Source organism: Varanus komodoensis, unplaced genomic scaffold (assembly GCF_004798865.1).
Source record: "Varanus komodoensis strain SLA01 unplaced genomic scaffold, ASM479886v1 scaffold33, whole genome shotgun sequence".
Classification (NCBI taxonomy): domain Eukaryota; kingdom Metazoa; phylum Chordata; class Lepidosauria; order Squamata; family Varanidae; genus Varanus; species Varanus komodoensis.
In genome coordinates this window covers 4,295,806-4,317,098 of record NW_025335817.1, presented here as the reverse complement: position 1 = coordinate 4,317,098, position 21,293 = coordinate 4,295,806, and the positions used below count along the sequence as shown (strand labels likewise).

The window sequence follows — 21,293 nt, the reverse complement described above, 5'->3', positions numbered from 1 at the left end:
AAAGGGTGCCCTGCCTATAACACATTGCAATAATCTGAACTAGAGGTAATTTAGGCATGGAACGTGGCAGCCTGGTCCACTTTCTCCAGGAAGTGATGCAGCCGGTGCACCAGCTGGAATTGGACAAAGGCTCTCCTGGACAGAGACGCAAGGTGATTTGGATGGTCCATATCTGCTTGCTCATGGTTGTGTACCATGTTGTGCAAACAGGTTCACTTTGTGTATTAAAATCTGGCAGTGGTGTGCTCCAGCACACTAGGCAATAGGCATTCAGTTTGGAAGACACCTTTGTTCAGGAATATCAGTTGGGGTATGTAAGGGTTGGTTTGTTTTAAGACATGGGAATCAGCATGCTCCCCCTGGGGTGGTGGCAGACTCAGTTCAGGCCCAGTCTACAAGTGCAGAACAATAAGGTGCTGGAGTGAATTAGGCTGCTTTGGACTACCCGTCAGACAGTACATCTCGAATGCAGTGCTGTTCTGGAAGTGTTCTGCTAATAGAAGGCAAGCACAGTTGAAATTCCCTGCTTGAAGTGCCAGGGTCTATTCTGCTATTTCCTGCAGGTATTCTTATTTACCTTGGGCTGTGAGCAGTAAGGTGACTTCACTTGTATCCATTGATACCTGGCCATAAGATTGCCTTGAGGAATATCTTGATGGGAAAGATGGTCACCTAATGCTCGTGATATACAACTACCAGTCCTTTCCTCCAAGAAGTCCTTTCTTTTAATTGTTGAACCTTTGATGCTTAGTATCAGCCAATGAGGAATTAAACAGGCCAAATTTTATACTGCTTGAAAAATATTTTTCTTAAAACTATTCCCTGTCCTTTTGACTTGCTTCTATGCTTTGGTAGGGGGAGGCTCTTCTTATCCTTAGAATTAGACCTCTTACTTGTAATTTGTGCAAGACTTGATTTAAAGGCATAGCAGAATTCTAAGTTTCTAGTCCTCATATTTTAGCAATATATGCAATCTGCAAATTGGATGCACAGTTATACTTAGCCTAGAGTCACTGAAATCAATGGGAATTATGGTCAGCTTTATTGTTTGCTATGGTTTGTTTTCAGTGTAACCATTTTATGCATAGCTGTCTGCTTTTCTTTTGCAGAGTGCACATTTTTCTGTATCGCACCTCAGCACATTTCCTATACGCTTTAGCTAGATACTTCTGTGAGAAATGACACCAGAGGCCCAGGAAGATGAGTGTTAACAGCACTGAGACTTTCCAGGCTATGATGTTTCTCTTCTCTAGCTATTGCAGATGGAGAATAAGTTGACTTCTGATTCCTTGGGGTAATTTTACCCCTAGAAAGGATGAAGTGTACTGTTCTTTTTACTTACTGATCTGTTAGTTTGTGGGAGAAACAGATAGATTCCATAGAGAGACTTTCTTGCACGTTTAGTAGAACAGCTGAGTCACAAGTGATGATCTTTGGGCTGCTTCCAGATGGAGAGTGACAGTCCTTGGGCAGAGCAAGAGAGTTACACTGAATTATAAACAGACCAGTTTAATTCTTCTTTGGTGAAAGGCTACTCTTGAGAGTGTGAGCCATGATGAATTAATACACCTGAGATTTTGACTCAGTTTATTCTGAGAAGATCATTAACAAAATTGCACAGAGTTCAGTCTTCCAGGCCTTCAGTGTTAATTCTGAACTCCAAAGACGACATTCTGGATTAGATTCTTGCATTATGAATGCAATTTCCCTAGATGACATTGAGAATCAAGGGAGCAGCGATTTTAAGGCTGTGGTTGTATGTTGTGCCAGAAGTGTTAAGCATTTGATTGTGTAAGACCAGAACTATCTTGGCTTGATAAGAAGCTAACTCCCTATTAATACCTCCTCTGATCTAGCCAGATTTGGTACCTATTCATTTGCCCCTAAAACATTTTTGAGACTGCTGTTCACCTTGTGCAGCTTGGTTCTCGGGCTGCCTATGGAGAATGTGTGGATACGTCCATAGGAGAAGAAATGTTGCTTCCCTAGAATTATGCTGCCAGGTCTTTGTTGTGTTAACTTCCACTGTGGGATTGGCAGCTAAAACTGTAGAATCATAGAATAGTAGAGTTGGAAGGTGCAGACCCAGCTCAGTGCAGGTCATTAAGAGAAACTCTCTCGCTGAGAATGGAATCATAGAATAGTAGGGTTCCTTGTATCCCGTTTCCGTGACCATGATGACTGCCGCACAACAAAGGATCCACTTGCGATGGTTCCGACCTGGCTTGGAGAGATGCATTCATGTGGTCCTGCATTGTGACCCAAATTCTGCAGCTTGCTTTAGATGATTGTTGCTAGCCCAATAAACTGTTTTCCAGCCAGCAAGGCATTCCGTCGAAGGCCCGGGCAACCTGTGGAATATGGAGGTGGCCCAGGCAATTAACACAGTCACTTCTGAGCTTCCAGTCTCTTTTAGCAGAGTCCAGATGGCTTCACAATATACTCAGACCTAAGGGTGAAGAAGCAAGCAGGAAAATAACTAGCGCACATGTGGGGAAAGACGCCTGGTGAATGAATTTAGAAGCTACCAAGAGATCAACATAGAGTCATAAAATAGTAGAGTTGAAAGAGGCCAAGATGGTCCAATCATGCACCATTGCAAGAGAGCAGTTTGCACAATCCTACTCAGATGACCATCCTATTTTGCCCTTAATGTGTCTTGTACGGGAGAGCCCACAGTCTCTCTAGGCAACTTGTTCCATTGTCATATTGCTCTGACAGTGCGGAAACTTCTCCTGATATCTAGCCTGAAACTGGGTTGTTGCAACTTGAGCTGATTATTCCATATCAACAAAGAAGAGCTCTTGACCTTACTCTTTGTGACAACCTTTGAAGTACTTGGAGTGATATCATGTCCCTCCTCCGTCTTCTCTTCTCAAGGCTGAACATGCCCAGTTCTTTCAGTCTCTCACAGGGCAGTGTTTCCAAACCTTGGATCATTTGTGTTGCCCTCCTCTGGATCTTTTTTAATTTTTCTGCATTTTTCTTAAATCTTGGTGCACAGAACTGGACACAGATGAGGCCAATGAACATATTTAATGGCATTAAAGACGGCAAAGGAGCTGTATCTTACTGCCTCTATTGCCTTCTCCCTGTGCTGGCCTGCAAAACTCTTCCAAGTACTTGCAGGCCTTTGACACACTGGCCCAAAGTAAGTGGTTGAATTCTCAGCTATCGGTTTGTTCCGCCTTTTGTGGATAAAATTGCCTATCTCCATTGAGACCTTGACACCATTGTTCTAACAAATCACTCTCATTATTATTGGATGAGTTTCATTTAGTGCAGCTCAGGGATGTAGAGAACATGCTTGAACAGGTGTGTGTACCTATTTCTGTGTTGGAGCTTTGCTTCTTGTGGCTGGTGAAATGTAGCTGGCAGGTAACAGCTAGTTGGACCAAGGTGGTGATGTATGCCTCCGTATGAGAGGAAGTGATCCCAGGCTCTCTGAAAGAGACACTCTTTAAAAAGTTCTCCCTGCATTTGGAAGATTGGAACAAATTTAAACCATTTGTACAGAGCCCTTTCCTGGGTAAGATCGCGGTTGCAGGCCAGGTCCAGAAGTCTTGGATGGGAGTGAAGCCCATTTAGGCCTGATTTCAGTACTGAGACTGCTGTGGTTGCCATTTATGATGACATTTGTCAAGGGAAAGACCGAGTGGTGGGGGGGAGGTATGTCCCTGTTGATAACTCTCTTCAGTGATCAATGCTATTGATCCTAGATTGTCCGCCCAAGTTAGGAGTTATTGTTTGCAGTGGTTCCACTGATACTTGGATGGTCATTTCAGGAGGGTGTTCGTTTGAGGGGACAGTATTGCTTAGTCCTACAAAACCTGCAGCATATAGTTTATTTTTATTTATGTATTTATATCCTGCCTTTTTCCTACAAAGGGCCCAAGGCAGCTTACATCTCCTCCTCCATCTTATCCCCACAACAGGGGTGAGGTAGGTTGGGCTGAGCGTCCGTGACTGGCCCAAAGTCACCCAGTTGGCTTCATGGCTGAGCGGGGACTAGAACCCAGATCGTCTGAGTCCCAGTCCCATGCTCTTCACCACTGCACCACACTGGCTCTCACTATTTCTGCACAAGATGATTCGATCCCCCATTTTGTTGAACTTCTACATGGAACTGCTTGTGGAGTCAGCTGGAGTGTTGGGGTATATTGTCATCAGCAAGTTGAGCATATGCAATTCTGCTTCTTTTCGTCTTAGGCAGGTGTGGTACTGAACCAATGTTTGCCGTTGGTGATGGAGTGGGTGAAACTGAGACAAGACTGAAACTCCACTGGTTGATTGCTTGCCCAGATGGGGAAAGGGCCACTGACTCTGGAAGGGTTCACACTCCCCCTGCAGCCTGGGGGCGTACTCCTGGACTTAGCCTTGTGATTGAAGGCTTAGGTGGCCTTCCTGGTGCAGAGTGCCAGCATCTCCCTGCCCCAGCTGCTTATCCCTGCTGAGATCTTACATAGACTGGAATAGCCGAGGTTTGGTGTCTTGTGCTCTGGTGATGCCTAGGTTAGATTTCTGCCATGTGTTATGCATTACACTGCTCTTGAAGAGGGCATAGAAATGGCAACTAGTGTCAGATTCGGTGGCCAGATTGTGAACTAGGATTAGGTGCTGTGAACATGTAAGGCAACACCTGGTTCACTTGCAGTGGTTGCCAGTTTGCTTCTTGGCCAAGTTCACCATACCGATTTTAACTTAAAAAGACCCAGATGGCTTGAAACTCCGGAACTTAAGGGCTGCTGCCTTCCCATATGAGCCGCCCCAATTCTCACCTTTGGAGGCTCTTCTCTGTGTGTCTCCTCCACATAAAAGGCAGCAAATAGGGCCTCTTCTGTGATAGCTCCATGTTTTATGTAATACTTGCCCCAGAGAAGCTTGCCTGAGACCCACACTGCTGTTTTTTGGTGCTGAGCAAAAATGTTTTTATTTTCCTAGTCATTCCAGCATTGGTTGTGACCCTTTGTGGATTGCTTTAGCTGTGAGTAGAGAATGATTTTGTGTATTGTGAATGAACACTTTTACTCTTGTTTAGTTTTTAGGTTACATTTTATGGTATTTTTGTTCGTATTATGGTGCATATTGATTTTGGGGGTTTTTCTCCTTAATTGTGGGCTTCTGTATTACATGTGCAAATCATTTTGAGGCTGCTTTTTGTGGTGGGAAACCATACATAGATGTTGTTGTTACCTAAATTTATGAGTAGCTATAGAGCCAAAGGGCTTAAGGCAACATAACAGAGAGTGCCGTGTGGCTAATCTCACCTACAGGTTATTAGAAATGTCAGATCACATTGGCAGGAGGGGAGAGACTGATAGGTAATATTTGTTTAATAAATGTATGTCTCACTGCTTTCTTACAAACAAGCTCAGAGTGGCTTGCAGCATTCTCCTCCTCCTGCTTTCAATTTATTCCCACATGGGTTGGGTTGGGTTGAGAGTTTTGACTGGCCCACACTCACCCAGTTGGCCCCATGGCCTAGTGAGGACTAGAACCCAGCTCACCTGAGTCCCAGTCCTGTGCTCTTAACCACTACACCATGTTGGCTCTGTAATACGATGAGAACAGGCATGAGAGTAGATTATGCCTTTCCTCTGTTGTGGTCCTGGAGAAGATCCATTCCCTGGTGCGTGCTTTGGGGAAAGTCCTCCAAAGTCTGTCTTCAGAAATATTTGACATATTGCTGAAATCTTTCATCCTAGGAGCCAGTGTGGTGTAGTGGTTAAGAGCATGGGATCGGAACTCAGGCGATCTGGATTCTAGTCCCCGCTCAGCCATGGAGCCAACTGGGTGACTTTGGGCCAGTCACAGACTCTCAGCCCAACCTACCTTACAGGGTTGTTGTTGTGGGGATAAGATGGAGGAGGAGAATGATGTAAGCTGCCTTTAGCCCTTTGTAGGAAAAAGGCAGGATATAAATCGAAAAATAAATAAATAAATAAATAAAAAATAAAATCCTGAAAATAGAAAGCCCCAGAATTTGCAGCCTTTTGACTTAAGAATGTGTATGCATACATTGTCAACAACTTGTTTTTAAATTTTAAAATCTTCATTAATTTCAATAACAGGCATGTAAAACATCATGAAGTATCAGTCTTGATCTAACCTCATTCTTCAAAGATTACCTCTTTGTGTACCTACCCAAGCCCTAACGTCAGTTCAGTGGCAGAGAGTGCCTAAAACCAACTTCAGTTGTTGACTCAGGTACATGCTTGTCTCAATTGGGATAACTTAACATCAGTTGTCTGTATTCTGGTAGATCTCTTGCAGAGTGCTCTGTGTGGGTTGTCTTTGAAGACCATTGAAGACCACGAGGTGCAGCTCATGCAGAATGCAGTGGTCCAATTGATAACAGATCCAGACATACAATTCTGATTCGAACCCACTTGCACTGTTGGCCTGTAAGCTTCTGAAACCCAGTTCAGGGTGCTGATTATGATCTTTATAGCTTGGCAAGAAGGGAAAGAACCTTTTGGGTGGAACCCCCACAGAATTATGAATCGTGTCCCTGACAAGTTCCACCTGGTGCATATACTGGTTTTCTTTTTGGCACTGAGTTGGGACTGCGGCCTTCTCTTACACAGCCTATGATAAGGTTTGAATCGGGTCGCGTGTGCACGCGTGTTGCGTACCTGTGTGTTGCTTGTTTCTATGTCTGAATGTATGTAGGAGTCTTATAATGTATTTTTAATGTCTTAATGTTTGCAAACTTCCCAGAGAGCATCCATTATTGGATTGTACAGGAATGGAAGGAACAAATGCATCCACAGAGGCTTTGCTTGGTGTGTCCACTCAAAGTGCAGAGTGTAGGTCCCAGTGGAGAAAGTCTTGGTAGCAGATCCTGGTTGTGGAACACTGCCTAGAAAAGCTCATTAAGACTGAGAAGCACCAATTGGTGAAGTGACCTTTGACACCGAGTAAAGACCTTTACAGACTTCATAACATTTGACACTAGATGTTCATAACTTCACTTATAATGAACTTCGTAACGTGAACATTTTAACAGCTTTTATTACGTCTCTACTGTTTGGATTATGAGATACTCCTTGTGTTGTGGTTTGATGGATTTAAGTTCAAGAAGTTTCTGCCGTGCTACGTCATTGTCTGATTCCTTGATTTTATATTTTAAAACTTTATTTAACATCTACATTGCCCAGATAACCTTAATTATGGGGCAGTTTAGAAATACAGCACATTAGAACACTGAAAACAAATACGACTGATTTTGCAATAATGGCTGCTGGCTTTTGATCACTTTAAAAGGGGATTTTAAAAATTGATGGGCCACAGGTCTTTCAGCATCAGTTCGTTATGATCTTTTCTGTCCCAGCATCAGAGATGTGGTTGTTCAAGCATGTGAGAGCACCTTTGTGGTGGCAGCTTGGCTGGACTTCCCAGCTTGTGCTCCCACTAAGTTCATCTTTTTGCCACCTTCTATATACCTCCTTTTTATGCACATTTGACCAATTATTAATTGGCTTGTTTTTTATACTCCATGAATCTTCCATGAAATACTAGTTGCTATCTCTTTCTCCCCCTTTTTTCCTTTTTAATGCTTTGCCTGTTGATTCTTTTTACTGTTTCTTTAGCTATTTTGAATTTTATGTTGTGCGCCCCCTTGAGCATTGGTTAAGAAACAGAATGGTGCGATAGAAGTGAGAACAGAACGAGGGCTTGTCATGGACAAATTAGGGGAATGGTGGCTGGATGCTTTGTGGAAATGGATTTCAGGGTTAGAAGTGTCTTGGTTTAATCCAGCAAAGCCATTCTTACAGTTTTAGGATTAAAGTGCATCTTGGGATAGGAAATTTCACATTTTTTGGGTGCAGTCTTAAATTGGGGAATTCTGGGAGCTGCAGGGATTCTTTCCCCCTTCAGAACATGTACAGGATCAGGCCTTTAGTATTCCTGCATCTAGAAACTGGCATGATTGCAATCACACTCCGAAGTCTGGAACACACAGCCCTGAAGCTTCTGATGTACAATGCCCGTTGGTGCTGTGGAATTCTGAGAAGCTGCACTGTGAGTGGGTGTTTGTGTTAGTGACTGGACCCTCTGTATGCTAGAGAAAGAAACTTCAGTTGGTGTCTGTTAGGTGGCCCAATTGAAGGACGTTCGAGTAAGCTTTCAATTCAGGTGAGGCAGGTGGTTATGAGACAGGTCTGTCTTGATAGTTGTGGGATGCTTTCCTCAGAGTTTGCCTAGCACGTACCACTTTATTAAATTTTTAGAGCCAAGCAGCACCGTTGTATTCTCCCAAGGTTTGAGATGCAATTTTAATTACACCAACTGTTTTATGATCTTGTGGCTTTTATTCCTTTATTTATATGTTGGTTGATTGTTCTTGCTAACATGATCCTGTTAATTGTTCTTGCTGCCAACTTCTCTGGGGATCATATTAAAGGATGGTATACAGTATTCTTAAAAAATGGATCATATTTTTTTCCTAGAGACACTGTCCTGGGTTTTCCAGTGCTTGAGTGTTTGAATACCATTTTGTCCAATCCATGATTAAAAGTGACACAACTCTAGTCAGCTTGTGTATATGGAATGGGGAGAGGTTCCATCCTACCCTTTGACTCAGGCAGCAAAATATCTCGGGCAGCCCTGGTCTGTAAGTGCAGAATTTTTCTTTCACAAATAGACCAAGTCCCCTTGATCAAGATCCTGGGGCGGTGGTGGGACTTTGTGTGCTGTGGCCCCAGCCTGGGGGAATCGCCCACCCTTCATCCTAAAGAGGAGGCAGGGAAAAGGCATGAGGATAGGATGGTCTTCAGTAATTGTATTCTTTTGTTTGGACAGGTTGCTTGCAGTAGGACCTGTACCTGAGCTGCTGCGTATTCTGTGATTCTATGTTGCTTTACTATCTAAATATAACTGTTCAATTGATGCTGACTTAACAGTTGCACAGTAACCTGTCCCCTAAGGACAATCAAAACGAAGTGCGGCACCTGAGTGTATTAGCAATCCTCACAAGTCTCTCCCCAGGGTTTGCTTTTTGTTTGCCATAGTCATCCTAAGGTCCCAGAATCTGGCAGCTGGGATGTGCCGAATGAAGCTTCTTGTTGGAGTTTCTATGCTAAAGAAGCCCAGGCTTGCATCTATTTTCCAAAGCTTGGATCCAGAATAAATAAGGCAAAGAGGCAGTAGGAAAATCGGCTTACCAGTAGCTGGTAGCATCTGTGAAGCTGGTGGGGCAGTTGGATAAGACCTGCCCAGGACTGTAAGCAGGAGGTTTGTGATTTGACTGGAGAAATGAGCTGCCATCACTAGGTACTTGGCTTAAGCAAGACAACAAATAAGTGAAACCTAACATGGGAAAATGTATTTATCGAAGACAATTCAGCAGGGAACAGATCTGATATCTAAAATAGAGGATAGCATGAATGAATTCATTGAGTCCCAAACCATTCAGCTAATTCAGAGCTAATCCATGTTGGCATTTATTTTTTTAATTTGAGTTTCCTTAAACTTGGAGGTAATGGGTATATACTGCTAAACATGCTGAGGGATATGAGGCAGAACGTTTTCCACTGTTTTTCCATTCCATAAATTAATTAGTAACAAAGAGTGATGCCCAGTTAAAAACAAATGGAAAGCTAGTGAGGTATAGTTAAAAGTGCTGGAATGGGATTTAGGAAATGTGTTCCAGTCCCCACTTAACCATGACATCCACTGAATGACTTTGGGCTAGTCATTGCCTCTCAGACTACCTTACAGGGTTGTTGTGAGGATAGAGAGAATGACATCTTTGTCAGCAGCCTTGGGTTCCTTGCAAGAGGAAAAAAAGGATAGAAATGTGTTGCTGAAGGTACAGAAGCCCCATTTGTTGAATATTACAGGCATCGTGGGATTGTGCAAGATATTTGAAATCTTGAGAACTAGAGACTTAATTGAGCAGGCTAAGTAATTTTTTTTTGTTTAGCAGAGGTGCATAACATGTACTAAATAGCCTAGTGTTGTGCAGCTTCTCTTTTTATGATCTCGCTAGCAGTATGGCCTCTCACTGTTGACTTTAGCACAGCACATGCAGGCATCCGTCCCTCTGTTCATAAGAGACAGGCAAGGAGAATGCCAACATTTTTACTGAGCTCTTGCTTTTCCAAACAAATCTCTGCGAGGTTCTGGCTGGAATATGTGGCCTTCAGTAGGCCGTTGATGTGCTGATCCATGTGTTGGATGTGTGTCTACAGAAAGTACAGTGGTGTGTAGGAGGAGCCACGTGACTTGGTTTGGGGAGAGCACTCTCTGGAAGAGATAACAGCTGCCTGCTTCGGAGGGCTGTATAGTTGTGGTTGTCGACCTTAAAGCAATACAGAGGACAGTGGCTTTGGTACAGTCACTGCTACACTTGTAGTTTGGAGCCATGACTATGGACAACAAGAGGAAGAAATAGGGAATCTCGATGGTCTTGGCAGTTAGATTTTTGTGGGGAGTACACTGAAATACTTGCATTGGTGGGTCTACATAACATACGGATAATCAAGGAACTATGCTTTTGCCCGCAGCTTTGGCATGTAGCTCTCTCCTGTCTCAAATCAGGTGTTATGTCTGTGAGCCCTGCTGATTTACTTGATCTGGTGTTCTGGAAGATTTCCCTGGTGTGCTAAAGCACAGATGGCAGGGTGCTGTTGGCAGTGGCTGATGGGCCAGGAGCAGGCACAATGCAGGGAAGCTGAAGCCGCTGCTTGCATAAGCCGGCACTTAATTAATTTTGCATCTGGGAGAGTTGATGGTGTGTTATAGGTGGGGCACTGCAGATGGTGAGTTAGGGACCAGCATCCTGTGTCCTGACACAGATGGGATGAACTGCAGTGTTTGCAGCGTGCATTCCAGACATGCTGGGGTCTGTCCCTGGGTTCCTGCTTCTTTCCTTTGCTTTTCTATTCAGAGCAGGTTGGCACTACCAGCTTGAATGGAGCACAGAGTGCTGACTGCCTTCCAGGGGCAGAAGTATACAATAAATCATGTATTTTTGTTTTCTTTACAGTTCTTAACATGCTTAGCAATCCCCTGGGGAAAAGCCCTTTGGGTTTCCTGCCGTTGGATCCCATCGGCTCTGAGCTGACAGAGAACCTTCCAGCCCCAACTTTGAGGAGCTCCCGCCTGGACAGTAATCGTTCTCTACTGTATTCACGCTCTAGCAGTCCTTCCGACTCAGATACCAGTGGATTCAGCTCTGGTTCTGACCATCTTTCAGACCTGATTGTAAGTTGTTGGGATTTTTTTGACCTCCTTCCACTGGGGGAATGGTGGGTAGATTGCGGCAGATGGGTTAGACAAACACTGAAGTCTTCTGATTTAACAGAACTTCAGGGAACTGGGCGACTTGTAGACTTCACTCCCTGCCCTCTCATGTTGGCTGAGGAATGGGAGAATGCGCCAGTAATGGAAGCTGGATTTAACTCGCATCTTTTTCCAAGAGCATTGGTTTTTAAGGAGAGAGTAGTGCTTCCACCAGAGTTGTCTAGATTATGTTCATGGAGAAGACCATGGCTGTGATCCTCAGCTGATCACATCTACCTCATCATCCCTTGGATCTGCTAATCACTGATCCCTTAATTTACAGGATGTTTATGTAAGAGACACTCACTCCCTGCTCATTGCAAAGTTAGAATGCATTACAAAGACTGAGGGTTGAACAAGGAGTCTGTTTACTGTGCTGAACTTGAAAGTTATAATAAAATAGCTTCATTGCTGACTCAAGAAAAACAATAAATTGGCAGCAGTTGTGGATTTGGAAGAATGTGAAGAAGCTTGGAAGACTATGAATTTTTATTTCCCTTGTTTCTGACCTTTTAGTGTCTTTTAGATCATATTTTGCAAGGAAACTTTAAACATAAGTAATAGAGGCTTACTTGCATGCTTTTATGTGAGCATTGAAGACTACTGGGAAACCACAATGAGAAAATGAGAATTCTGCTGCTGCTGCTTCGTCCTCCTCTTCATCTTCATTGTCTTATTTATTCCATTTCTATACTTCCTCACGGCCAAAGCTCGCTGGTTCTATCAAGCACACAGATCATATTACGAGGGTTAGGCACTTGGATCCTATTATTTTGGTTCTGTATGACTTATATCATATGCCTTTTAATACCTGAGGCCCAGCCCAATTCATGGTCCTCTTTTAAGCCAGTGAAGCCCTAAATGATTTTGATTACAAATTTTCGGCAAGAAGATTAAAACAAAACACTGCATAGAAAAACTTCAAAATATCAGTCACAAGCAATTTGAATAGAAAGATAAAGTTTATTTTGCATTAACAAGCCTATATAGACAGTCTAATGTAGATGTCCATAAATAAATTCCACGTGCATTTTGACTCTACAGCCTTCTTCAGTGGGACATATGAGGATTAGGTCGACCAGAAAGAACCCAGAAGGCACAAACACACATAGCCATAGCTTTTCTTTCTTTCCTCCTCATATTTGTATGGTCTGGATGCTGTTTTTCTTTTCTTTACTTGGGCTAAGTGGGTTGAGTGTGTAATCTGAAGGTCAGTTGTACCTGTACGACCCTGCCCGGGCATTAAGATCTGTCTAAGAGGGCCTGCTCTTCAGCTCTCCAGCAAGAATCGTCAGGCTGACTGGTACCAAGGACAGGGCTTTCTCAGTGGTGGCCCCACACCTTTGGAACACTCTTCCTAGAGAAATACATAAACAATATGACTTCATTGCAGTTGACTTTATGAAAAAAATGCCATACACTCTTGCTAGTTTGTGTTTTCTGCTTTAAAATCATTAGCAGCTACTGCCATTCCTGGATATCTGAGTTTAACTGTGGTTTCATGCTACAACTTTTCTAATGCTCCTTGAAAAGTGAATAAATAATAAAAGCAAAATGTCTCCATTGTTCAACCCAGAAGGTTGCTCACTTGTGTTTTAATGGAGGGATGCCACTTATTTGTACTTTGACATAAGCTAGAGAGAGGAAACTATTAATCCATTCAGTGGATGCTCAGGCAGGAGAAATGTGCTTTGACACTCAGATTCTCCAGCTGGCACGACTTTCCGGTTGCCTTCTGCCTCAGTGGCTCCCACAAACTGCGTTTCATACCTGTTTCCTGCAGTCAAGCCTTCGCATCTCCCCACCGCTACCGTTCCTGCCTATTGGTAGTATTACCAGGGATTCCTTAAATGGAGCAGGATCCCACCTGGATCAAGATCAAGCTACTTTGGCGGCAGTCACTTCCACCCCAACCAGCATGCCTAAGCAGTGGCCCGGAGCATCCGCATGGCCTTCCTGGAATCTCCCAGACTCCCCAGAGGATCCATTCAGTATTGAAAGGGAAGCAAGACTTCACAAGCAAGCTGCAGGTGAGCCAACGGATGACCTTGTTTTTGAGGATAGGGTGGAGGAGTAGTGGTTTTAACATTAATCTGACCCACCCATTGATCCCACATGCTGCGTAACACATACAGGGAACCTGGGGCAGAAATGGTCTAGAGTTGTAGAATTCACTGCCACCTGAATGCTGATGACACCCAGCTCTCACCTTCCCTTTTCCTCTAAATGTAAGGAAGAAGTTCTGGATCTAAAATGGTGTCTGATGTCAGTAAGGGACTGGATGGGAGCAGGCAAATTGGTGCTGCTAGTAAGTCAAAAGACAGACTTGGGAAGAGGGCTTCAACCTGGCCTGGTAGGATCACGCTCCCCCTGAAGACTGAGGCTTGCTTTTTGCTTCTGTGAGCTTCTCTGCCGATGGTGCCCTTGTGCAGTTGAGGCTAATGGGCCAGCTGTGCTCATTCCCAGAGATAGCTGGTCTGGCCACAGCAAATACTGTCTTGGCTGGATCCTGTCTGAGCTACTCTAGTGCATTCTGTGTAGCACTGCTATTGTAAACTGTTCATAAACTTCTGCTGGTTCAGAATTGCGAAGCCAGCACACAGCTTCCATGTTGCAGCAGCTTTGCTGGCTGCAAGTCTGTTTCCAGGCACAATCCTACTGAACAGCTGCACATGGTTGGGACCAGGCTGTCTGGAAGACCACCTTGTTCTACACAAACCCGCCTGGTTCTTAATTTAAAGAATTAAAGCTCTGTGGGAGAGGCCTCTTTAATAGCACCCCCTTCAGAAGCACGTCGGACAGTGACACCCGAGAGAGCCTTCTCTGGGGTGCTCCCAGGCTATGAAACTCCCTGTTGATAGAGGCTAGGTTTGTTCCCTCTTGGTGGCTCGCTTGGTGGTTGTCAAAGACTGTTTCATTCAAGTAGGTCTCTGCTGCTCAGTGGGTCTGTTGAGTTGGATGTTGTTTTTATTTTGGTGTTGCTGTGTTTTCATTGATTACTGATTTAATCATGTATGACTGCAAGCTGCCTTGAGTGCCATTTTTCTTGGTAGACAGAAAATCGAATGAATGAATGAATATTCTGTTTCCTGCTCCTGGAGAAAGTTTCTCAATCTAGAACTTTTGTCTTCAGCTGTGAATGAGGCCACCTGTACGTGGAGCGGGCAGCTTCCACCAAGAAACTACAAGAATCCAGTCTACTCCTGTAAGGTGTTTTTAGGAGGAGTTCCCTGGGATATCACGGAAGGTGAGGAGCCAGCTAACTCACTTCTTCATGTCTACTGTCAGAGTAATGTTGCCTTTAATGGCAGCCATAAAATAATTCTAAATAAATTTATGGTAATAGTCAAAAAGTTGACTCAATTCTTGAAAAGCTACTCTTGTTTGCTCAGTATCAGTAACAAATATGCAAGCAAATATATCACGTACAGAGTGTACAAGCACTTACACCGTGATACCAAAAAAATTAAATGGATCTAAAAAAGTAGGAAATAGCGCCCCCAGCACTACATTAAAATCCACCAGAAAAGTTACATGTATATACGTACAAAATTATCATAATATGCTTTGGAACATTGGAACATGCCTTTCAGTGAGTCAGGCCATTGGTTCAACTAACCCCAGGATTGTCAGTGTTGACTGACAGCAGTTCTTCAAGATTTCAGTCAGTTATTTCCCTGCCATACCTGAAGAAACCAGGGACCTTTTCCATGCAAAACATGCATTCTGCAACTGAATTGCACCCTCCCCCCAGTGCTGTAACATTTGCAGTCGTTATTTGTTTTTCGGCGCCAGGCGAAGACCTTTTTATTTAAGTGTCATTTTAATTGTTAATATTATTTGCTTATTTTATCTGGCCAGGGCGACTTATTTTATATTGTTATTTCTAGTATTTTAATTTTATGTTGTGAGCCGCCCCGAGGCTTCGGCGAATGGGCGGCATAGAAATGTTTTAATTAATTAATTAACAATTGGCGGTATACATTAATACTTCTAGTTATAACGAGAAAGCACATTTCTGCATTATGTGGAAATGCTGATAATATACAAATTGCACCCTACAGTTTCTAATAACCTCCAAAAGGAGGACTAGGTGGGCTTGCTGTCCAGGTACCGACTCAGTGGTGGAACATACGCTTTGCATGGAGAAGGTCTCTGGTCCAACCTCCAGCATCTCTGGACAGGGCAGCCACAACTGCTGTCTGAAGCCCTGGAGATGCATTGCCAGCCTTTGCCACCAGTGCTGGCTAAACAGACTCGGAGCCTGATGCTCTAAGCCAGCTTTGTGTGTTCCCAGAAGAAAATGCCCAAAGCAGAGGCCCTCCCAGGGCCTGCGTGCCTTGGAGTGGGAAGACAGAGTGGGTGGCTTCTGTTTCTTGCCTCTGACAACGCTTCTTTTCCATGCAGCGGGTCTGATCAGCACTTTCCGTGTGTTTGGCTCGCTGAGGGTGGAGTGGCCTGGTAAGGATAGCAAACATCCCCGCTGCCCTCCCAAAGGTAATATGCCTAAAGGTAATACAGACATGGTAGGAACCCTTTTATCCATGCTACATATAGAGCACTGAGGTCTGCTAGGCTGCATGCTGGTGGCTGGACAGGTGGAGCACCATGAGATGCAGGCCTGCCTTTGGCACACACCTTCTTGCCGTTCACGTAATCTGCTTCCTTGCTTGGGTTGGGGGAACTCCACATGCTGGTGGCCTTCAAGATAAGCACAGGGTGGTGGTGGAGGAGGGGAGAGACCAGAGTTTTGACATTTGGGGTGGGAAACTTGCTGTGGTTCCCAGTCACCTGTGGCAAGGGCATGTAAATTGCCAAGCAAGACTCTGCTTTGACAGACAGCAGAATTTGGGGTGCAACTGCTCTGTTGGCCCTGCTGTTCAGTCTAGAAATTTTGAGGTGCGGCCACACTAGATCCATGTGGAGCCCACATCCTGTCCGGAGCAAGGCAGACTAATGCATAAGGAATATCATGGAATTAGCTCAGAAATAGCACCAAAGTTGCATTGATCCCTTTTTATTGTTTGGAAGCACCTTTAGCAGCCTTGGACCAATCAGCTCTGTGGCCTTTGCACCAGGGGGCATTTGGTGGAAAGCATTCTTCTGGCTGATGCCTCCGTCAGAGGTTGAGAATAGTCTGGATCAGCTATGAATTGCTTGGTTAATGCCCAAGTCTTTTTTTTTTTTTTTTGCACTAATGAGACAGTGAAAGAGAATGAGAAATACATTGCAAGGCTGGTGCTTGCTCTTTCCTGCATAATGGAGGAATTTTTCTGCAATGTAGAGATTGGTGAAAGTACAGGAGTGCAGAACTGTAATCCTGGTGGCCAAAGCCAGCTGCTCTGGGACTCCAGTCTGTCTCTCCAGGTGGCCATATACCTTCGCCCACACACCTTGTTGGGTGGTTTCCTGGCTTTTTGCACAGCAATTTCAAAAAGGTTGAGACCTTCAAGCGTCCATATTGGCCCAGTGTGGCCCTGGAGTGCTGTTCTGAACTGAAACGTGCCTCTTGAGGCTTAAAGGAGGTTCTGCACCCACCCCAGGTCTGTAGACAAAGGCCATCTCCTCTGAGCTTGTGTTTTCCATGCTTTGAGAGCAAAGATAACAGGGGTGGATCTGTATTAACTGTGAGGCCCCATGATCTGAGGCAGTGTGTCATCTCTGATCAGGAGAGGTGGTGGGTCGTTGCCATTAAGCATCCTCCAAACATCTGACTCTCAACTAAAGGGACCTTTTGATGCAGCAGGGCAGTTCCTAGAAGTGAAAGCGTTGCTCGTACCCGGCTGTCACATACATTTCCTGTCGTCTTCTGCCCAAGGTTACGCCTACCTTGTGTTTGAATCGGAGAAATCTGTGCGCGCTCTGCTCCAGAATTGCTCCCGTGACGTGCTGAGCCCCAGCGGCCTGAGTGAGTACTATTTCAAGATGTCCAGCCGCAGGATGCGCTGCAAGGAGGTGAGTAAACACGACCCAACATGGTCTTGAACACAAACCCAAAGGGGTGGCTGACAGTGGATTGCCTCATCCAGGACCTTGGTCTGGAAGCACTGGTGTGAGTGTGTGGTGGTGTGTGCAGGCTGCATCATGAAGGACAGGTTGACTTCTAGCTTATACAAGGGAGGAATGTTCAACAGGTTGTGTAGTCACTGGCTTCAGGCTTGCAGCTTCACCAGGAAGGGACAGGTAGCAATCCCTTATGAATGGTGCTTCTCCAAAGCCCTGTAGACAAAGGGGGATGATGAAAAAGACTTCCAGCAGCAGTACTAGGCAAGCTTCATACAGGGGGACAGATGCTGGCAGAAGCTGCTTCTGAGCCTGTCTTGCCAAAATCAGAGTCTGTCTCAACAATAACCCCTTGTTCTGAGGTTGCTGGATGAGCTGTGAATTCATGGGTTAGCTTCTGGCTCCCTGCCCAAGGACATTTCCTTGTATCTTAGCTGAGTCCATCCCCTGTGAATAACTAGGTGAAGATAACCAGGTTCCCTTTCTTTACTTCTTCCTTTTTTTAACCCAGAACAGTGTCTAAAACATTCTCCTGCTTTCTTAAATTTAAAGACTGTCCAGTTTCCTTCTGTGAGTGACCAGGAGCTAGTGTGTTTCACACTTCTGAGAAGAGCCGGAGTCTATAATTTCAAAAGAGGAAAATCCAACACGTTTTCCTTTCTGAAGCCCAGGGGCAGGTCTATCCTTGTGTCAAGATTTTTGGCAGAGCCAAAGCTTGAGACTTCTACTCCCCCTTTCAGCTTGAGAGTCTGAATGTACTGACAATGTGGCTTCAGTATCAACCCAACCTTTCTTGATAACGAGAACTGGAGATCCTGAAAGATTGCACATGTTGGTGGTCTTTTGGTGGCCTTATAAAGCTACTACAGTAATACAGAATTTGGAATTTTACTCATTTTACTTACTTTGCTTTTTGTGAATCTTAGCCAGGACATGCAGAGTACCTCTGTATTTAGCATCACTAGATAGTCCAGATAAGGTCCAGATAAGGAGAGCTTGCAGAGGAGTTTCTAGCGGCTAAGCCTTCCTATCTTGAATTTGCAACCTTGATTGGCTAGGAGGTCTTTTATGTGTGACTCGAGGACAAGAGTGCTGTGAAGAACAGGCTGTCGAGTCAGCTGTAGAGCCAGTTCACTTGACAGCCTCTGACTAGTCCCTGAGCAAGGCACAAGCCAAAAGGTATCCTGTGAGTTTGCGAAGGAGACGTCTCTGTTTACACACCCTTCAGCTGCAGTCCCCTGAGCAGAACTCAGGAGGGATTTAAGGAAAGTGCATAGTCTTCTGCAACTTCTCCATTGCATTCTTCATCTATTTTTCTTTTAATCTTAAATTACTAAAATTAAGGACAAGGGTGGGATGAGTGCTGCTGGATCAGCTATTCCTGAGAATATCTCAGTACCACAAATCTAATTTTATTTTATTTTATTTTTATTTTTATTTTTATTTTTATTTTATTTTTTATTTATTTATTTATTTATTTATTTATTACTTAAAACATTGCTATGCCGCCCCTTGCCGAAGCCTCGGGGCGGCTCACAGCACAGAATAAAATACAAATAAAATACAAAAATAACAATATAAAACCAACAATATAAAATAAATCACAATATAAAAGAAGTTGCCCTGGCCAGCTAAAACAAATATAAAATCTAAAACAATTTTAACCATTTCTACTTGCATGCTGTGATCATCCGAACAATTTAACTAATTGGTGGAGGCTGATCAATTCATTTGGTTGGGGCTGAAGACTCTTGGATTAGGGCTGTGATTTGTGTGTCTGTATACCACCCCACCCCACCTCTTTTACCCTACTGTAATTTGGACAAAAGTTGCATCACTTAGTGGTTGCAGAGTGTGTGTTGGCATACAACAGTGACTGCCAGTCCTGCTGTTCTCGGGTCATGTGTGATCATAGAATAGTAGAGTCGGATGGGGCCATGAAGGCCATCAAGTCCAACCTCCTGCTGTTGCAGGACACCACGTTACACCACCCCACTCAGATGGCTGTCCAGTTGTTGTTGTTTTTTAAGTATCTCTAGTGTGGGAGCTCCCACAACCTTTTTAGGCAACTGGTACCACTAACATCTTCAAGAGGGAAATGTGTTGGTTGAAGTGTGACAAAGATAAACATCCTGTAACTACAGTCATACTGAACTGGAATACAGTAGGGAACTTTGACTGAATAGAATGGAGAAGAGGGCCTAAGAGAACTGTTTCTCACACCTTTTCCATCTCCAGGATAAAAAGGAGTGGAGTTAGCTTTTAGAATAAATCTTGAGTGGTTGGGGGAATATATTAGGAACATATTACCTGGGATATAGAAACAAAAAACAAATAGCTGTACTGGTCCAGGAGAGGGAAAATCCAAAATCCACAGTTAGAGAGTGTCCTTATTAAGGTCCAACTCAAATTCCGCAAAACTGTGCAAGCTTCTGAGTCCTCCAGAGCTCTTCCTTCCCCCATCCTGGAAGACCTTGCATCCACAATATGAGGTCTGATTTTTGGACTCCTCTGTTTCCTTCCCCCGCCCATGCTTTTTATGCCACCTAGCCTGATGAAGCTTGCAGTTCTGTGAAATGTTACTTGTCTGAAAAAGATACTGTGCAACTGAGGATGTCACCTGGGCAGCTCAGATTACTTTAGCATATCATACAAAGGAAGGGCCATCCATAAGTGGTAGTAGCCCAGTGTCACACCTGCGATCTACTGCTTGAAAGGTCATTGTGGTTTGTTTGTTTATTAAATTTCTAACCCGTGCTATTAGCCATACGGCTCTCTGGGGGAGTTACAGCAGGAAAAAAAATACAAACTAAACTACCAATTGGTGATGGGTTTATAGTGGGAAGGCAGACATGAGGAATTGGCAGGGCAGCTTGGGTGGCTGCATCTGGCAGATGGGTCCTTAAGGGAATGGGGAGACCAGAAGGTGGCTTGTGGACGGCTTGAACAAGGCAGAGCTTTTTCTGGGGGGGCTGCAGGTGCAAGTGATCCCATGGGTCCTGGCAGACAGCAACTTCGTGCGCAGCCCGACTCAGAGACTTGATCCCGGCAAAACCGTCTTCGTGGGAGCTCTTCATGGGATGTTGAATGCCGAGGCCTTAGCAGGGATTCTCAACGACCTGTTTGGTGGCGTGGTATATGCAGGTATCGACACAGACAAGCACAAGTACCCTATTGGTAAGTGAGACCAGCCGCAACTTACACGATAGTGGGTGGGGAACCTTCGTCCTTCTTGTCTTGGTGGACTTTCCTGTGTAACAGTCTAGCTGGAGAAATGAGCAGGGCCGTGAACAGCTGGATCCCCATTTTCCATCCATTTTTAGTTATTCGTATGACAGTATTTATAAACCACATCACACTGAGTTACTGGAGTCATATACAACCACATAAAACACAAAATACAGAAATACATGGAAGAAAAATAGTTAAGTAAAACTGGCTGGCATTTACTGATCAGTAAGCCAGTGCTTACTTTAAAAGAGATGTCTTCAGCCAACCTCAAAAACAATGGAGCATTTTTAAAATCTCAATGGAAAGGGCTTTCTGTAGTGAGAGAGCCACCATACCGAGGGCCTTGTACCTGGTAGTTACCAGGTAGATCTTGCACCCATGTGGAGCCACCAAGAGTTGTTGTTGTTGTTGTTGTTGTTGTTGTTGTTATTATTATTATAACATTTCTATGCCGCCCCTTGCCGAAACCTCGGGGCGGCTTACAACATGATAAAATACATTGAAATACAATAGTACATAATAAATTACCATTAAATATAACAATACAAAAAATACATTGATTTACAAATACAAAATTAAAATTATCAGTATAAAATAAAAATATAGGAGGAGAAAGAGAAGGAAGAAGAAGTTGCCCAGGCCAGATCATATGTTTTAACAATTGTTGCATTATTTGGACTCTGGAGGGAGTGACTGGGTACTTACGCTCACTCCACCCGAACTTCTCTCTGGTTAGAATGTTCTCAGCGGGGACTTACACGCTTGCTTTT

The 21,293-nt window shown here is 44.1% G+C and overlaps 1 protein-coding gene across 1 annotated transcript in view; it reads left to right on the top strand.

Annotated features, from left to right (window-relative positions):
• Positions 1 to 21,293, top strand: part of CPEB1 (cytoplasmic polyadenylation element binding protein 1) — a 32,913-nt gene that overhangs the window by 7,327 nt on the left and 4,293 nt on the right. Inside the window, exons 2-7 of the mRNA XM_044439015.1 lie at positions 10,994 to 11,211; positions 13,073 to 13,319; positions 14,423 to 14,536; positions 15,697 to 15,786; positions 17,108 to 17,244; positions 20,271 to 20,469. Coding sequence (XP_044294950.1) covers positions 10,994 to 11,211; positions 13,073 to 13,319; positions 14,423 to 14,536; positions 15,697 to 15,786; positions 17,108 to 17,244; positions 20,271 to 20,469 — 1,005 coding nt within the window. The remainder of the gene's footprint in view (positions 1 to 10,993; positions 11,212 to 13,072; positions 13,320 to 14,422; positions 14,537 to 15,696; positions 15,787 to 17,107; positions 17,245 to 20,270; positions 20,470 to 21,293) is intronic.